Here is a 12205-nt window from a genome sequence, read left to right on the forward strand (position 1 = left end):
TTGGTGCCTGGTATGTACAGAAAACACATATTCTTACTTATGGGCAAAAGCAGCCTCTTCCATTAAAGCTGTTTAAGAGGAATATAACTATAATATCAGGATTTCTTGATGCCAGTAGAATTACTCAGTAAAAATACAATAACTGGAAATATAAACTATAGTTCTAAAGAACTTGCCATCATATCTTAACTTGCTAGATAACTTGGTAGTTTTTATGAAAAAAATCATCAGTTAAGATGCTCTAGAAGTTGAGTGTGCAATCTCATATTTTAGCGCACAACATCTCCATTTCCCTAAATCACTTTGAAATAATCCTAAGAGTCAGCCATGTCATCCCTGAGAGCTTCACTTTGCATCATTCAAGTACACTGCTATCTTACATGACTGATAACCTAAGAGTCAGGCAATGTAGTAGATTTATTTAACTTTAAACCTTATATTCTATTTTAGCTATAATTAGGGATGGTTTTGGGAGGAATGAGAATTAATGCAAGCTTCTACTTTTGCTTTAACAAAAATTTCAAATAACTACCAACCAGCCATTGGTAGGTAGCATCACTGAGATCCTGGTTGTTACCCTATCCATGGGGCAGCCATGGATATTAGGGCAATAAGGAAAAATGAGTAATAATCTATTGACAACTGAGAGGGAGAAGAAAGAAAGAGAAGCACTCACTTTCTTTTCCAGTCTGTCAATTAATTTCTGGAGTCTATTTATCTGGGTCATCCATTGGTTATCTTCTTCTAGTAAACCTTGAGGGGAAAATCAAGAGGGCAGTGTGTTAAGTTCTAGACAGAGCAGGAAAAATTTGGCATCTCAGAGCTTTCTTTTGCCCTGAAGGAAAAACACAGCATCATTGACTAATTAACACATTACACACACACACACACACACACACACACACACACACACACACACCCCTACACGAGTCCTTTCTAAGGTATTGTTTTCCATAGGTCCATGCACCCCAGTTGGTTCATTTTCACAAGTCTGTTTTTTTTTTTTTTTATGTCATTGTCTGAACTGGCCTTTGATAGTCAAAAGAGCAGATCCTGCTGAACCATTTTTACCACCCCATGATGTGGTTGATTTTTCTTTTGGAAAAAAGAAAGCACCAAGGAAATTATAGTCCTGATCACAGCAACGGGCAAACTGTTAATCAAAAAGAAGTATAAAGCAAAATAGCAAGTATCTTCTAACTTGAGTGGGCACAATGGTCACGGCATAGCAGGAAAGAGTACAGGCTCTGGAGTCTGCTGATTTGGTCAAATTACTTGATTCCTTTGGCCTCACTTTTTGTATTTTTATTTTTTAAAACTTTTGCTGCCCTATGGCATATGAAGTTCCTGGGCCAGGGATCAGATCTGAGTCACAGTTGTGACCTGTGCTACAGTTGTGGCAACATAGGATTCTTTAATTGACTGTGTTGGGCCAGGGATCTAACCTGTGTCCTGGTGCAGCAGGGATGCCACCAAATACTCTGCACCACAGCAGGAGCAGTACTTTTCATATTTTCTCCCATTCTGTAAGTTGTCCTTTTTTATGGTTTCCTTTCTGTGCAAAAGTTCATCAGTTTGATTTGGGCCCATTGGTTTATTTTTGCTTTTATTTCTGTTTCTTTGGGAGACTGACCAGAGAAATCATTTGTAAGGTTGATGTCAGAGAATGTTTTGCCTATGTTCTCTTCTAGGAGTTTGATGGTGTCTTGTCTTATGTTTAAGTCTTTAAGCCATTTTGAGTTTATTTTTTTGCATGGTATGAGGGTGTGTTCTGGTTTCATTAATTTACATTAATTTACATCCTTACCTTTTTACAATAAAATGTTCTAGCTGTGTGCAAAGTGGCATTGATATTTTTACAGGGATTTCATGGAGTCTGTAGACTGTCTAGGGAAGTATGATCATCTCAACAATATTAATTCTTCCAATCTATAAGCCCACTATCTTTTTCCATCTGTTTGTATTGTCTTCAATTTATGGTATCAGTTTTCTCAGTACAGATCTTTTACTTCCTTAGATTTATTACTAGATATTTTGTTACTTTTGATAGAATTGTAAATGGGATTATTTTCATAATTTCTATTCCTGATACTACATTGTTAGTATATAAAATGTAATAGAATTATGTATATTAATTTCGCATCCTGGAACTTTATGTAATTCATTCATGAGTTCCAGTAGCTTTTAGGTGGTGTCCTTAGGATTTCCTATGTACAGTATCACATCATCTTCAAATAGTGACAGTTTTACTTCTTCCTTTCCAATTTGGATTCCTTTTATTTCTTTTTTTATCTGATTGCTGTGGGCAGGATTTCCAATCCTATGTTGAATAGAAGTGGAAAAATTTGACATCCTTGTCTCATCCCTGATTTTAGAGGAAATGGTTTCAGCTTTTCACCATTGAGTATGACATTAGCTGTGGGTTGTCATATATGGCCTTTATTTTGTTAAGGAATGTTTCCTCTATACCTAATTTCTGGAGAGTTTTTAATCCTAAGTGCATATTTAATTTTGTCAAAAGCCACTTCTGCATCTACTGAGATGATTATGTGATTTTTAGTCTTCAAGTTCTTAATGTAGAGTATCATAAATTGACTTGCAGACACTGAACCATGCTTGCATCCCTGGGAAAAATCTGTTAATATATTGCTCAATTTGTTTGCTAACATTTTATTGAGGAATTTTGCATTTATGTTTATCAGTGATATTGACCTGAAATATTTTTTCTGTGAGATTATCTTTTCAGGTTTTGGTATCAGGGTAATGCTGGCCTTGTAGAATGAGTTTGGATGTGTTCCCTCCTTTGCAGTTTTTTCAAATTATTTCAGAAGGATATGTGTTAATTTCTTTTCTAAGTATTTGGATTCACCTGTGAAGATAACTGGTCTTGGACTTTTGTTTACTGGGGTTGTTTTATTGCTGTCTAAATTTCATTGCTCATATTTGGTCTGTTCATATTTTCTATGTTCTATGTATGTATATGTTAATTTCATCTTGTTTAAGGTATTATTTAAGGCCATTGTTTCCTTATTGATTTTCTGTTTATATGATATGCCCATTGATGTAAATAGGGTGTTTAAATCTCCTACTCTTATTATGTTACCATCAACTTCTCCCTTTATGGCTGTTAATATTTGCTTTATGTGTTCAGGTGTCCTATGTTGGGTTTTTATATATTTGCTATATTTTATTTGCTATATTTACTATTGTTATATCTTAATCTGGGATTGATATATTTGTATTGCTTTCTCTTTTTTTGTGTGAACATCTATTATAGATTTTTGGTTTGTGGTTACCATGAGTTTTATATAGACCAATCTATATGTATCTGTGACTATTTAGTGTTGCTTATCTTTTGAGTTCAAATCCATTCTAACAGCTCTGCATTTTTATTCCCACCCATACATTTAATGTTTTTGACATAGTATTTTGCATTTTTATGTCCCTTAACTTTTGTGGATATAGACGATTTTACACTTTTGTCCTTTAGTCTTCCTACTAGCTTTATATGTGGCTGTGTTACTACCTTAGTGCATATTTTCCTTTACTAATGAGACTTTTCCTTTCAAAATTTTCATATTTCTGGTTTTGGCCTTTTCTTTTCCACTTAGAAAAGCCCCTTTAACATCTCTTGGAAAGCTGGCCAAGGGGAAATGCTATATTTTAGCTTTTTTCTTTTCTATGAAGTTTTTGATCTCTTTGTCAAATCTGAATGGAAGTTTTGCTGGTTGGAGTATTTTTGGTTATATGTTTTCCCCTTTCATCACTTTAAATGTGTTGGGCATCCTCAACAGCAGAGTTTCTGCTGAAAAGTAAGCTGATAGCCTATGGGAGTTCTATATGTTAACTTGTTGCTTTTAATATCCTCTCTTTATCTTTAATCTTTGCCACTTTATTTTTATTTATTTATTTATTTATTTTGCTTTTGGGGGCCGCACTTGTGGCATATGGAAGTTCCCAGGCTAGGGGTCAAATTGGAGTTGCAGCTGCTGGCCTATACCACAGCCACAACAACATGGGATCTGAGCTGCATTGTGACCTACATTGTGCTCAGGGCAATGCCAGATTTTGTGTGCAAACTCTATTCCCCATAGTCTTCCCCCAAAAATAAACTCTGCTGGCCTTTGAAGTCAAATGTTCTGGAGGTTTGTTTCCCCAGGGCAGGATCCCCAGGCAATAGAGCCCAATGTAGGGCTCAGACCCCTTGCATGCTTGTGGAGAACATCTGTGATTGTAATCATCCTCTCATTTATGGGTCAGCCTCTTAGGACTCCGCATCTCATTGTGTTTCCTTTTTTTGTATTTAGTTGTAGAAGATCTTTACTGTCAGTCCTTGGGCTTCTCATCAGTAGTTGCTCTGTTGTAATTCTGGTATCCATGGGAGAAGGTGAGCTCAGGGTCTTCCTACTCCACCATCTTGGCCACTCTGAGTGGTTCTAAATGAGCTGTGTTTTTTTTCCTGGATGTTTGTACTTTTGATATTCACCAGGAGACAATACTGTTCCAAGTAGTCACTGATCCTAGGAGGCTACCTGAAGAGTAGAACTGAACCCAACTCACAACCAGCTGACATCACACAAATCACACAATCTAACATAGAGATCCATGAGAGAAAAAAAACAAATATTTCCCATTGTAATTACTGATATTTTGAGGTTATTTGTTTCACTGTAAAAAATGGAATAATAATCTCTTACCTCTGAACAAACTGCTTAAATTTCTGGGGAAATTGATATACTAATACCTATCATAAGTTAAAATAACAATGTTGAAAAAAGAACTTTGAAATCTTTCAAGTACAATCTGTACATACAGGATATATCTATATATTGATTTTGTGAAATAGTAGATATTTAAATATTCATTTGTGTTACAATGACATGTTCAAGTGATATGTGCATGTATATATACACATACATATAAACATGTAGATATATTCACACTTCATAAAAATTATTCTAGGGAATTCCCATCTTGGTGCAGCAGAAATGAATCTGACTAAGAACCATGAAGTTGGGGGTTTGATCCTTGGCCTCGCTCAGTGGGTTAAGGATCCGGCATTGCCATGAGCTGTGATGTAGGTCACAGATGCAGCTCAGATCCCATGCTGCTGTGAGCTGTGGCATAGGTTGGCAGCTGTAGCTCTGATTCGACCCCTAGCCTGGGAACCTCCATATGCTATGGGTGGGGCCCTAAAAAAATTACTCTAATACTTAGCAATGTAAGTTTTCATATTTCAAATTAATTTTAAAGTAATTAATATAAATTATATGGTTAAAATAACTATTGAGGTCTTAGTCTAATAAACTATACACTTTGAAAGCATGGCTATGGCTTTAATCCTACCACAAAGGAAATGATAATCCTTTTCCTAAAATGAATTTAGAGAATGAATGAAATGCTTAGGCAGGCTTAGGGATCTGGAGTTAGGGGGCAGACTAAAGGGTACCCCCTTTGTTTAAAGATGATGAGGATTTCTATAGTCTCAAGTCTTTCACGCATATTCCGTATCCATCATGTCTCTATGTACTGCCCAGATACAACCGCTAGGATTCTGACAGAACTGATGATTAGGATCATCACCACAGTACTTAATACTCAGATTCTTCAGCATTTTGGTTTCAGACAAACTTTTTTGGTATAAAGAAAGCATTCCATTATTATTGTTTTAGCTGCCTTTTTTACATTTTAAAATAAGTCAATATGAATATACAATTGAGTAAATCTGAAGAAGAAAAATGACAAAGCTTCATTACCTGGACTGTAGACATTAAACTGAGGGCTGTTGGGGGAGAAGCTGTTGTGTCTCTGGACTCGGCGACTTGATCGTTTTCCAGGCCATTGGATTGAAAGGACTTCTGGCTTAGTTGGCCCTTGTCTTGAACAACAAAGATAATATTTAACCTCAATGTCAGGGCTTCAGTCTCTTATCTCAAGGAACATATCTTCAAATATCAGTTACAAAGATTTTCTAGTGCAGTGAAATGAAAACATATGAGAATTATAGCTTGGCAACATGGTCTGGAGATGTGTAATAATATAATAATATAATATGTCAAACTAAGGAAAAGATATTGGAATTTTTTTATTCTTGCAATTAAACAGTTTGAGTAAAAATCCTACCTTAATTTTTAATATAAAAAATTCTTTCTTTATTGTCCAAATCATCAATGGAAAAAATGTTTACTTGTACACTGCCATTGTATTTTGTTTAGTTTGAGAAAACCTATGGAGTTTCTTTTTCTTTTATTCAATTTTAAAATAATTGTTTAAATCTGGAGTTCCCATCATGGCACAGTGGAAACGAATCTGACTAGGAACCATGAGGTTGTAAGTTTGATCCCTGGCCTCACTCAGTGGGTTAAGGTTTCAGCTTTGCCGTGAGCTGTGGTGTAGGTCACAGACACAGCTCAGATCTGGCATTGCTGTGGTTGTGGCTTAGGCTGGCAGCTGTAGCTCAGATTAGACCCCTAGCCTGGGCACCTCCATATGCCGCTGGTGTGGCCCTAAAAAGACAAAAAGACAAAAAAAATACTTGTTTAAATCAAAGCTAAATATAAACACCATATTGTATCAATAGTCAAATAATCCTATAAATTTATTTCTAGAAACAGAACCTCCCCTCTGCTATACCATGTCTCCATTTCCTTTATACAAAGAATGATTTTCAACCAGTGTTTATATGTATATAATATGCTTAAATTCCTATTTGTTAGGGATGCGTGGCCAAGAGATGGTGAAGTAGGAAAATGCTGAGCTTACCTCCTTTCATGGGTACGCTAAACTTATAACTATTTACAGAGCCACTATTGATGGGAACAACCTGAAGACTCGCAGAAAAGATGTTACACAAATAAAGGAATCATTTATTTATTTGTCCAATAATGAGATTGGTAGGACAAATGGAGATACAACATGGTAAAGATTCATACCCATAAGTAAGCAACCCACAACAAAAGGAAAATGACTACTGTAGTTCTCCGAAGTGAGGGGTCCAAGTACAATGCTGAACTCCCCAGAACATATAGCTTTGAAGGCAGTGGGACATGCATATAGGTGATCTGGAGGGCTCTAGGCAACAGAGACCCCACTCTTAAAGGGCACAGGCAAAAAACTCACACAATCTGAGACCCACAGTGGAAGCAGTAATTTAGGAGGAATCTTGACCAGACCCAATTGCTGATCTTAGAGAGCCTCCCAGAGAGGCAGAAGGCAACTGTGACTCTCCCTGGGGACAGAGACAATGGTGACAGCATTTCTAAGAAGCTGCTCCACCACAAAGATATTTGAGCTGGAAAGCATAATTTTGGAGTCCTCCTTTTCACACTCTAGTTATAGAGGTTTATGCCTACATTAATAAATTGACATCAGTCCTAGGAACACCAAAATTGTCAGCCAGGCACACAGGAACCCAGTCCTGCCACCAATTGCCCCAGGACCAATTGTGCAAACAGCAGCCTTTCTTCAGCCTCTGATACCCTGGACCCTACAATTAGCCACCCTGGAACATGACACTTCCCAGCGATGGACTGACATCAGCACTAGGATACCATGAAGCAAGCCACACCAGGACCTAGTCCTTCCTACCAGCTACTATAAGGCAGGGACTTGTAGCTAACTATGTCAGAGGAAAGCCCTGCCCACCAGTGAACCCATTAATAGTTGGACCTACCACAACAGAGGGCCCATGCAGTCCACATAGTGGGAACTCCTAGAGCATACAGCTCTGGTAAGCAGAAGGTAGTGCTTTTCCAGGCCCAATAGGACATTTTCTATTTAAATCTACTTCTGTAAGATTGAGAAACATAACCAACCTACCTAACACACAGAAATAAAAACAGAGAGCTTGGCAAAATGATGTGAAAAAGGTATACGTTCCAGATAAAGAAACAAAATAAAAACCCAGACGAAGAACTAAGCAAAGTGGAGATAAGCAATCTACCCAATAAGAGTTCAAGCTAATAAATCATACTCAGGAGAAGAATGGATGAACATAGGAGTTAAAGAGATAGATATAAAAAAGAACCAAACACAGCTGAAGAATACAATAACTGAAACAAAAATACACTTGAAGGAGCCAACAGTACAGTAGATAATACAGAAGGAATGGATCAGTGACTGGAAGACACCAAAGCTGGTGTAAATTACCAAAGCTGAATAGAAAAAAGGAAAAAGAATTTTACAAAGTGAAAATAGTTGACGAGACCTCTGGGACAACATCAAGGTAACTAATCGTGCCTTTATAGAGGGCCCAGAAGAAAAGAGAGATGGGGGAAGAGAATTTACTTGAAGAAATAAAGGCTAAAAATTTTCTAATGCAAGAAAAGAAATAGACATCCAGGTTTAGGAAGCATAGAGGTCCCAAACAAAATGAACTCAAAGAGATCCACATCAAAACAAATTGTAATTAATATAGCAAAAATTAAAGATAAAGAGAGAATCCTAAAAGTGGTAAGAGAAAAGTAACTAGTTACATACAAGGAAACTTCCATGAGACCATCACCTGACTTTTCAGGAGAAACTTCAGACCACAAGTGTGTGGTAAGGTACATTTAAAATGATGAAAGAAAAAACTTACAACCAAGAATATTCTACTAGGCAATGCTGTAATTCAGATTTGAAAGAGAGATAGTTTTATAGATAAGCAAAAAGCCAAAAGAATTCAGCCCCACTAATCTAGCTTTACAATTAATGTTAAAAGGATTTTTCTAAATTAAAAAGAAAAGACTACTATTAGAAATATGAAAAATATTAAAAGAAAATCTCATTGCTAAAGGCAATATGCAGTAAAGGCAGTAAATCAACCAAAAAGCTAGCAGAAAGGTTAAATGACAAAACTAGTAAAATCATTTATATCCACATTATGTAGTTAAGGGATACACAAAAGATAAATATATAAAATATGGAGAGGCCATATTTTATATCTTAGGAGATCAACAACTTTAAATAATTACATATATGTAAATAATTACATATATATGGTTATATATTTTTATACGTAAATGCCATGGTAAATGCAAACCAAAAACGTATATAGAGATACACACAAAAAAGAAAGAAGTCCAAACAAAATTACCTATCAAGTCAAAAGGGAAAATAGCAAAAGAACTAAGGAATAAGAAAGAACTTCAAAAAGTAACCCCAAAACAATTAACAATATCTATCAATAATTACTTTAACTGTAAATAAGCTAAATCCTTCAATCAAAAACATAGCATGGCTGCAGGGACAAAAAAGAACAAGACCTGTATATGCTGACCACAAGAGACTGACTTCATATCTAAAGATACATAGGCTGAAAGTGAGGGAATGGAAAAGTATTTCATGCAATTGGAGATAAAAAGACAGCTGGGGTAGCAATGCATACATCAGACAAAACAGATTTAAAAAAAAACTGTAAAAAGAGACAGAGAAAGATATTACAGGAGTTCCCATTGTGGCTCAGTGGCTTAAGGACACAATGTTGTCTTTGTGAGGATGAGGGTTCAATCTTTAGCCTGGTTCAGTGCATTAAGGATCTGGTGTTGCTATAAGCTATGGCATAGGTTGCCAATGTGGCTAAGATCCAGTGTCGCTATAGCTGTATCACAGGCCCCAGCTGTAGCTCCGATTCACCCCTGGCCTGGGAACTTCCATATGCCACAGGTGTGGCCATGAAAAGAAAAAAAAGAAAGAAAGAAAGAATGATATTACAGAATGATAAAAGGATCAATTCAACAAAAAGGTAAAACAATTGTAAATGTATATATACTCAACATAAGAGCACTTAAATACATACAGCAAATATTAACAAATATAAAGGGAGAATTAACAGTAACACAACAATAATAGGAAATTTAACAGCCCTCTTACAACAATAAACAGATCATCCAGACAGAAAATCAACAAGGAAACATTGGTCTTAAAAGAAAAAGTAGACCAAAGGAACATCTCCCACTTATGAATCAGGAAGTCACAGAAAATACAAACAAACCAATTACCAGCAATGAAACTGAATCAGCAATTAAAAAAACTCTCAAATAAAAAAAAGTATATCACTACATGGCTTCAAAGGTGAATTCTACCAAACATTTAAAGAAGAGTTAATGCCAATCCTTTTCAAATTATTACAAAAATTTGCAGAGGAAGGTAAACTTCTGAACCCATTCCAATGAGGCCAGCATCACCCTGATGGAAAAATGGCCCAAAGACACCATGAAAAAAGAAAAGTACAGGCTAATATCACTGATGAACATAAATGCAAAAATTCTCCATAAAGTATTAGCAAACTGAATTCAACCAAAGAATAATATACCATGATACATAAGATTTATCCCAGGGATACAAATATGGTTCAATATCTGTAAATCAATCTATGTGATACCGTACATTAAGAAAATAAAGAATAAAAATCATATAATCATCTCAACATATGCAGAAAGAGCTTTTGACAAAATTCAACATCACTTATTATAAAAACTCCCCATAAATTGGGTATAGAGAGAACATTCCTGAACAAAATAAAGGTCATATATGACAAGCCAAGCTACCTTTACACTCTACAGTAAGAAGTTGAAAGCATTTTCTCTAAGGTCAGGAGCAAGACAAGAATTCCCACTCTCACAATTTCTATTCAATATAGTAGTAGAAGTCCTAGCCACACCAATAAGACAAACAACAACAAAAATAAAAAACTTTCACTGCAGATGACATTATATTATATACAGAAAAGTCCTAAAGATGCCACCAGAACTATTAGACTATTAGAACTATTAGAATTAATAAATTTGCAGGATAAAAAATTAATACATAAAAATCTATATACTATCAATGTTTCTATACATTAACATCAAACTATCAGAAAGTGAAATTAAGAAAACAACTTACAATTGCATGAAAAAGAATAAAATTTCTAGGAATAAATCTAACCAAGTAGGTAAAACTACTGGAGTCAGAAAACTATAAGACATTAATGAACTTAAGACAACATAAGTAAAAGTAAAAGATATCCTGTACTCAAGGATTGGAAGAAAAAAATTATTAAAATGACCATACTATCTAGGCAATCAACAGACTCACTGAAATTTCTACCAGAAAAAAAAAGGTATTTTTCACAGAGTTAGAACAAATAATTCTAAAATTTGCAGAGAAACACAAAAGACTCTGAATAAATTAAATAATCTTGAGAAAGAAGAACAAAGTAGGAAGTATCATGCTCTCTGATTTCAAACTATACTACAAAGCTATGATAATAAAAACAATATAGTACCAGCACCAAAACAGACACCTAGCTCAATGGAACAGAATAGAGAGGTAGAAATAAACTCTCTCACACATGATTAATTAATCTAGGACAAAGGAGGCATGAATGAACAATGGAGAAAAGAGCTTCTTCAGTAAATGTTAGGAAAACTGAATGGCTACATGCAAAAGAAACAAACTATTTTATAATACCATATACAAAAATAAAATTGAAACTGATTCAAGGCAAATGCTGTGGGTTTGTCATTTCCCCAAAGAAGATATATGGATGGCCAAAAGGAACATAAAAGATGCTTAACATCATTAATTATTAGAGAAATAACAATAATACAATGATGTGCCACCTCACGCAAGTCAGAATGGCCATTAGTAAGGCTACAAACAACACATGCTAGAGAGGGTATGGAAAAAAGGGAACCCTCTTATACTGTTGGTAGGAATGTAAATTGGTACAACTACTATGGAAAACAGTATGGTGGTACCTTAGAAAACTAAATATGACAAGCTTGTGGTTGCCAAAGGGGAGGAGGCAGGAAGTAGAGTGGACTGGGAGTTTGGGAGGGGGGTTATTATATGCAAACTATTACATTTAGAATGGATAAGCAATGATGTCCTACTGTATAGCACAGAGAACTATATCCAATCTCTTGGGATAGAACATGATGGAATATCATGTGAGAAAAAGAATATATATATATATATATATATATATATATATACACACACACACACATATATATATGTATATAGAAAATGACTGGGTCACTTTGCTGTACAGCAGAATTGTCACAATACTGTAAATCAACTATACTTTAATATGAAATTAAAGAAAACTTAAATGCAAGAGCTGAAATCACAAGACTCCTAGAAGAAAACAACAGTACACTTTTGTTGTTATCATTATCTTTTTTTTAGGGCCATACCACCCATGGCATATGGAGGTTCCCAGGCTAGGGCTCGAGTT

At 35.4% G+C, this 12205-nt stretch overlaps 1 protein-coding gene across 1 annotated transcript in view; it reads right to left on the minus strand.

Moving 5' to 3' along the window:
* The window catches only part of NECAB1 (N-terminal EF-hand calcium binding protein 1), a 258235-nt gene that overhangs the window by 57885 nt on the left and 188145 nt on the right, over positions 1–12205 (minus strand). The window contains exons 7-8 of the mRNA XM_021089131.2: positions 5757–5878; positions 677–753 (exon numbers count right to left, since the gene is read on the minus strand). Of these exons, the coding sequence (XP_020944790.1) occupies positions 677–753; positions 5757–5878 (199 nt within the window). The remainder of the gene's footprint in view (positions 1–676; positions 754–5756; positions 5879–12205) is intronic.

The sequence above is a fragment of the Sus scrofa genome, chromosome 4, assembly GCF_054392235.1.
Source record: "Sus scrofa isolate SSC_HxYL_T2T_F1_AM1 chromosome 4, Sscrofa_HxYL_maternal_Yorkshire_Landrace_v2.0, whole genome shotgun sequence".
Lineage (NCBI taxonomy): Eukaryota > Metazoa > Chordata > Mammalia > Artiodactyla > Suidae > Sus > Sus scrofa.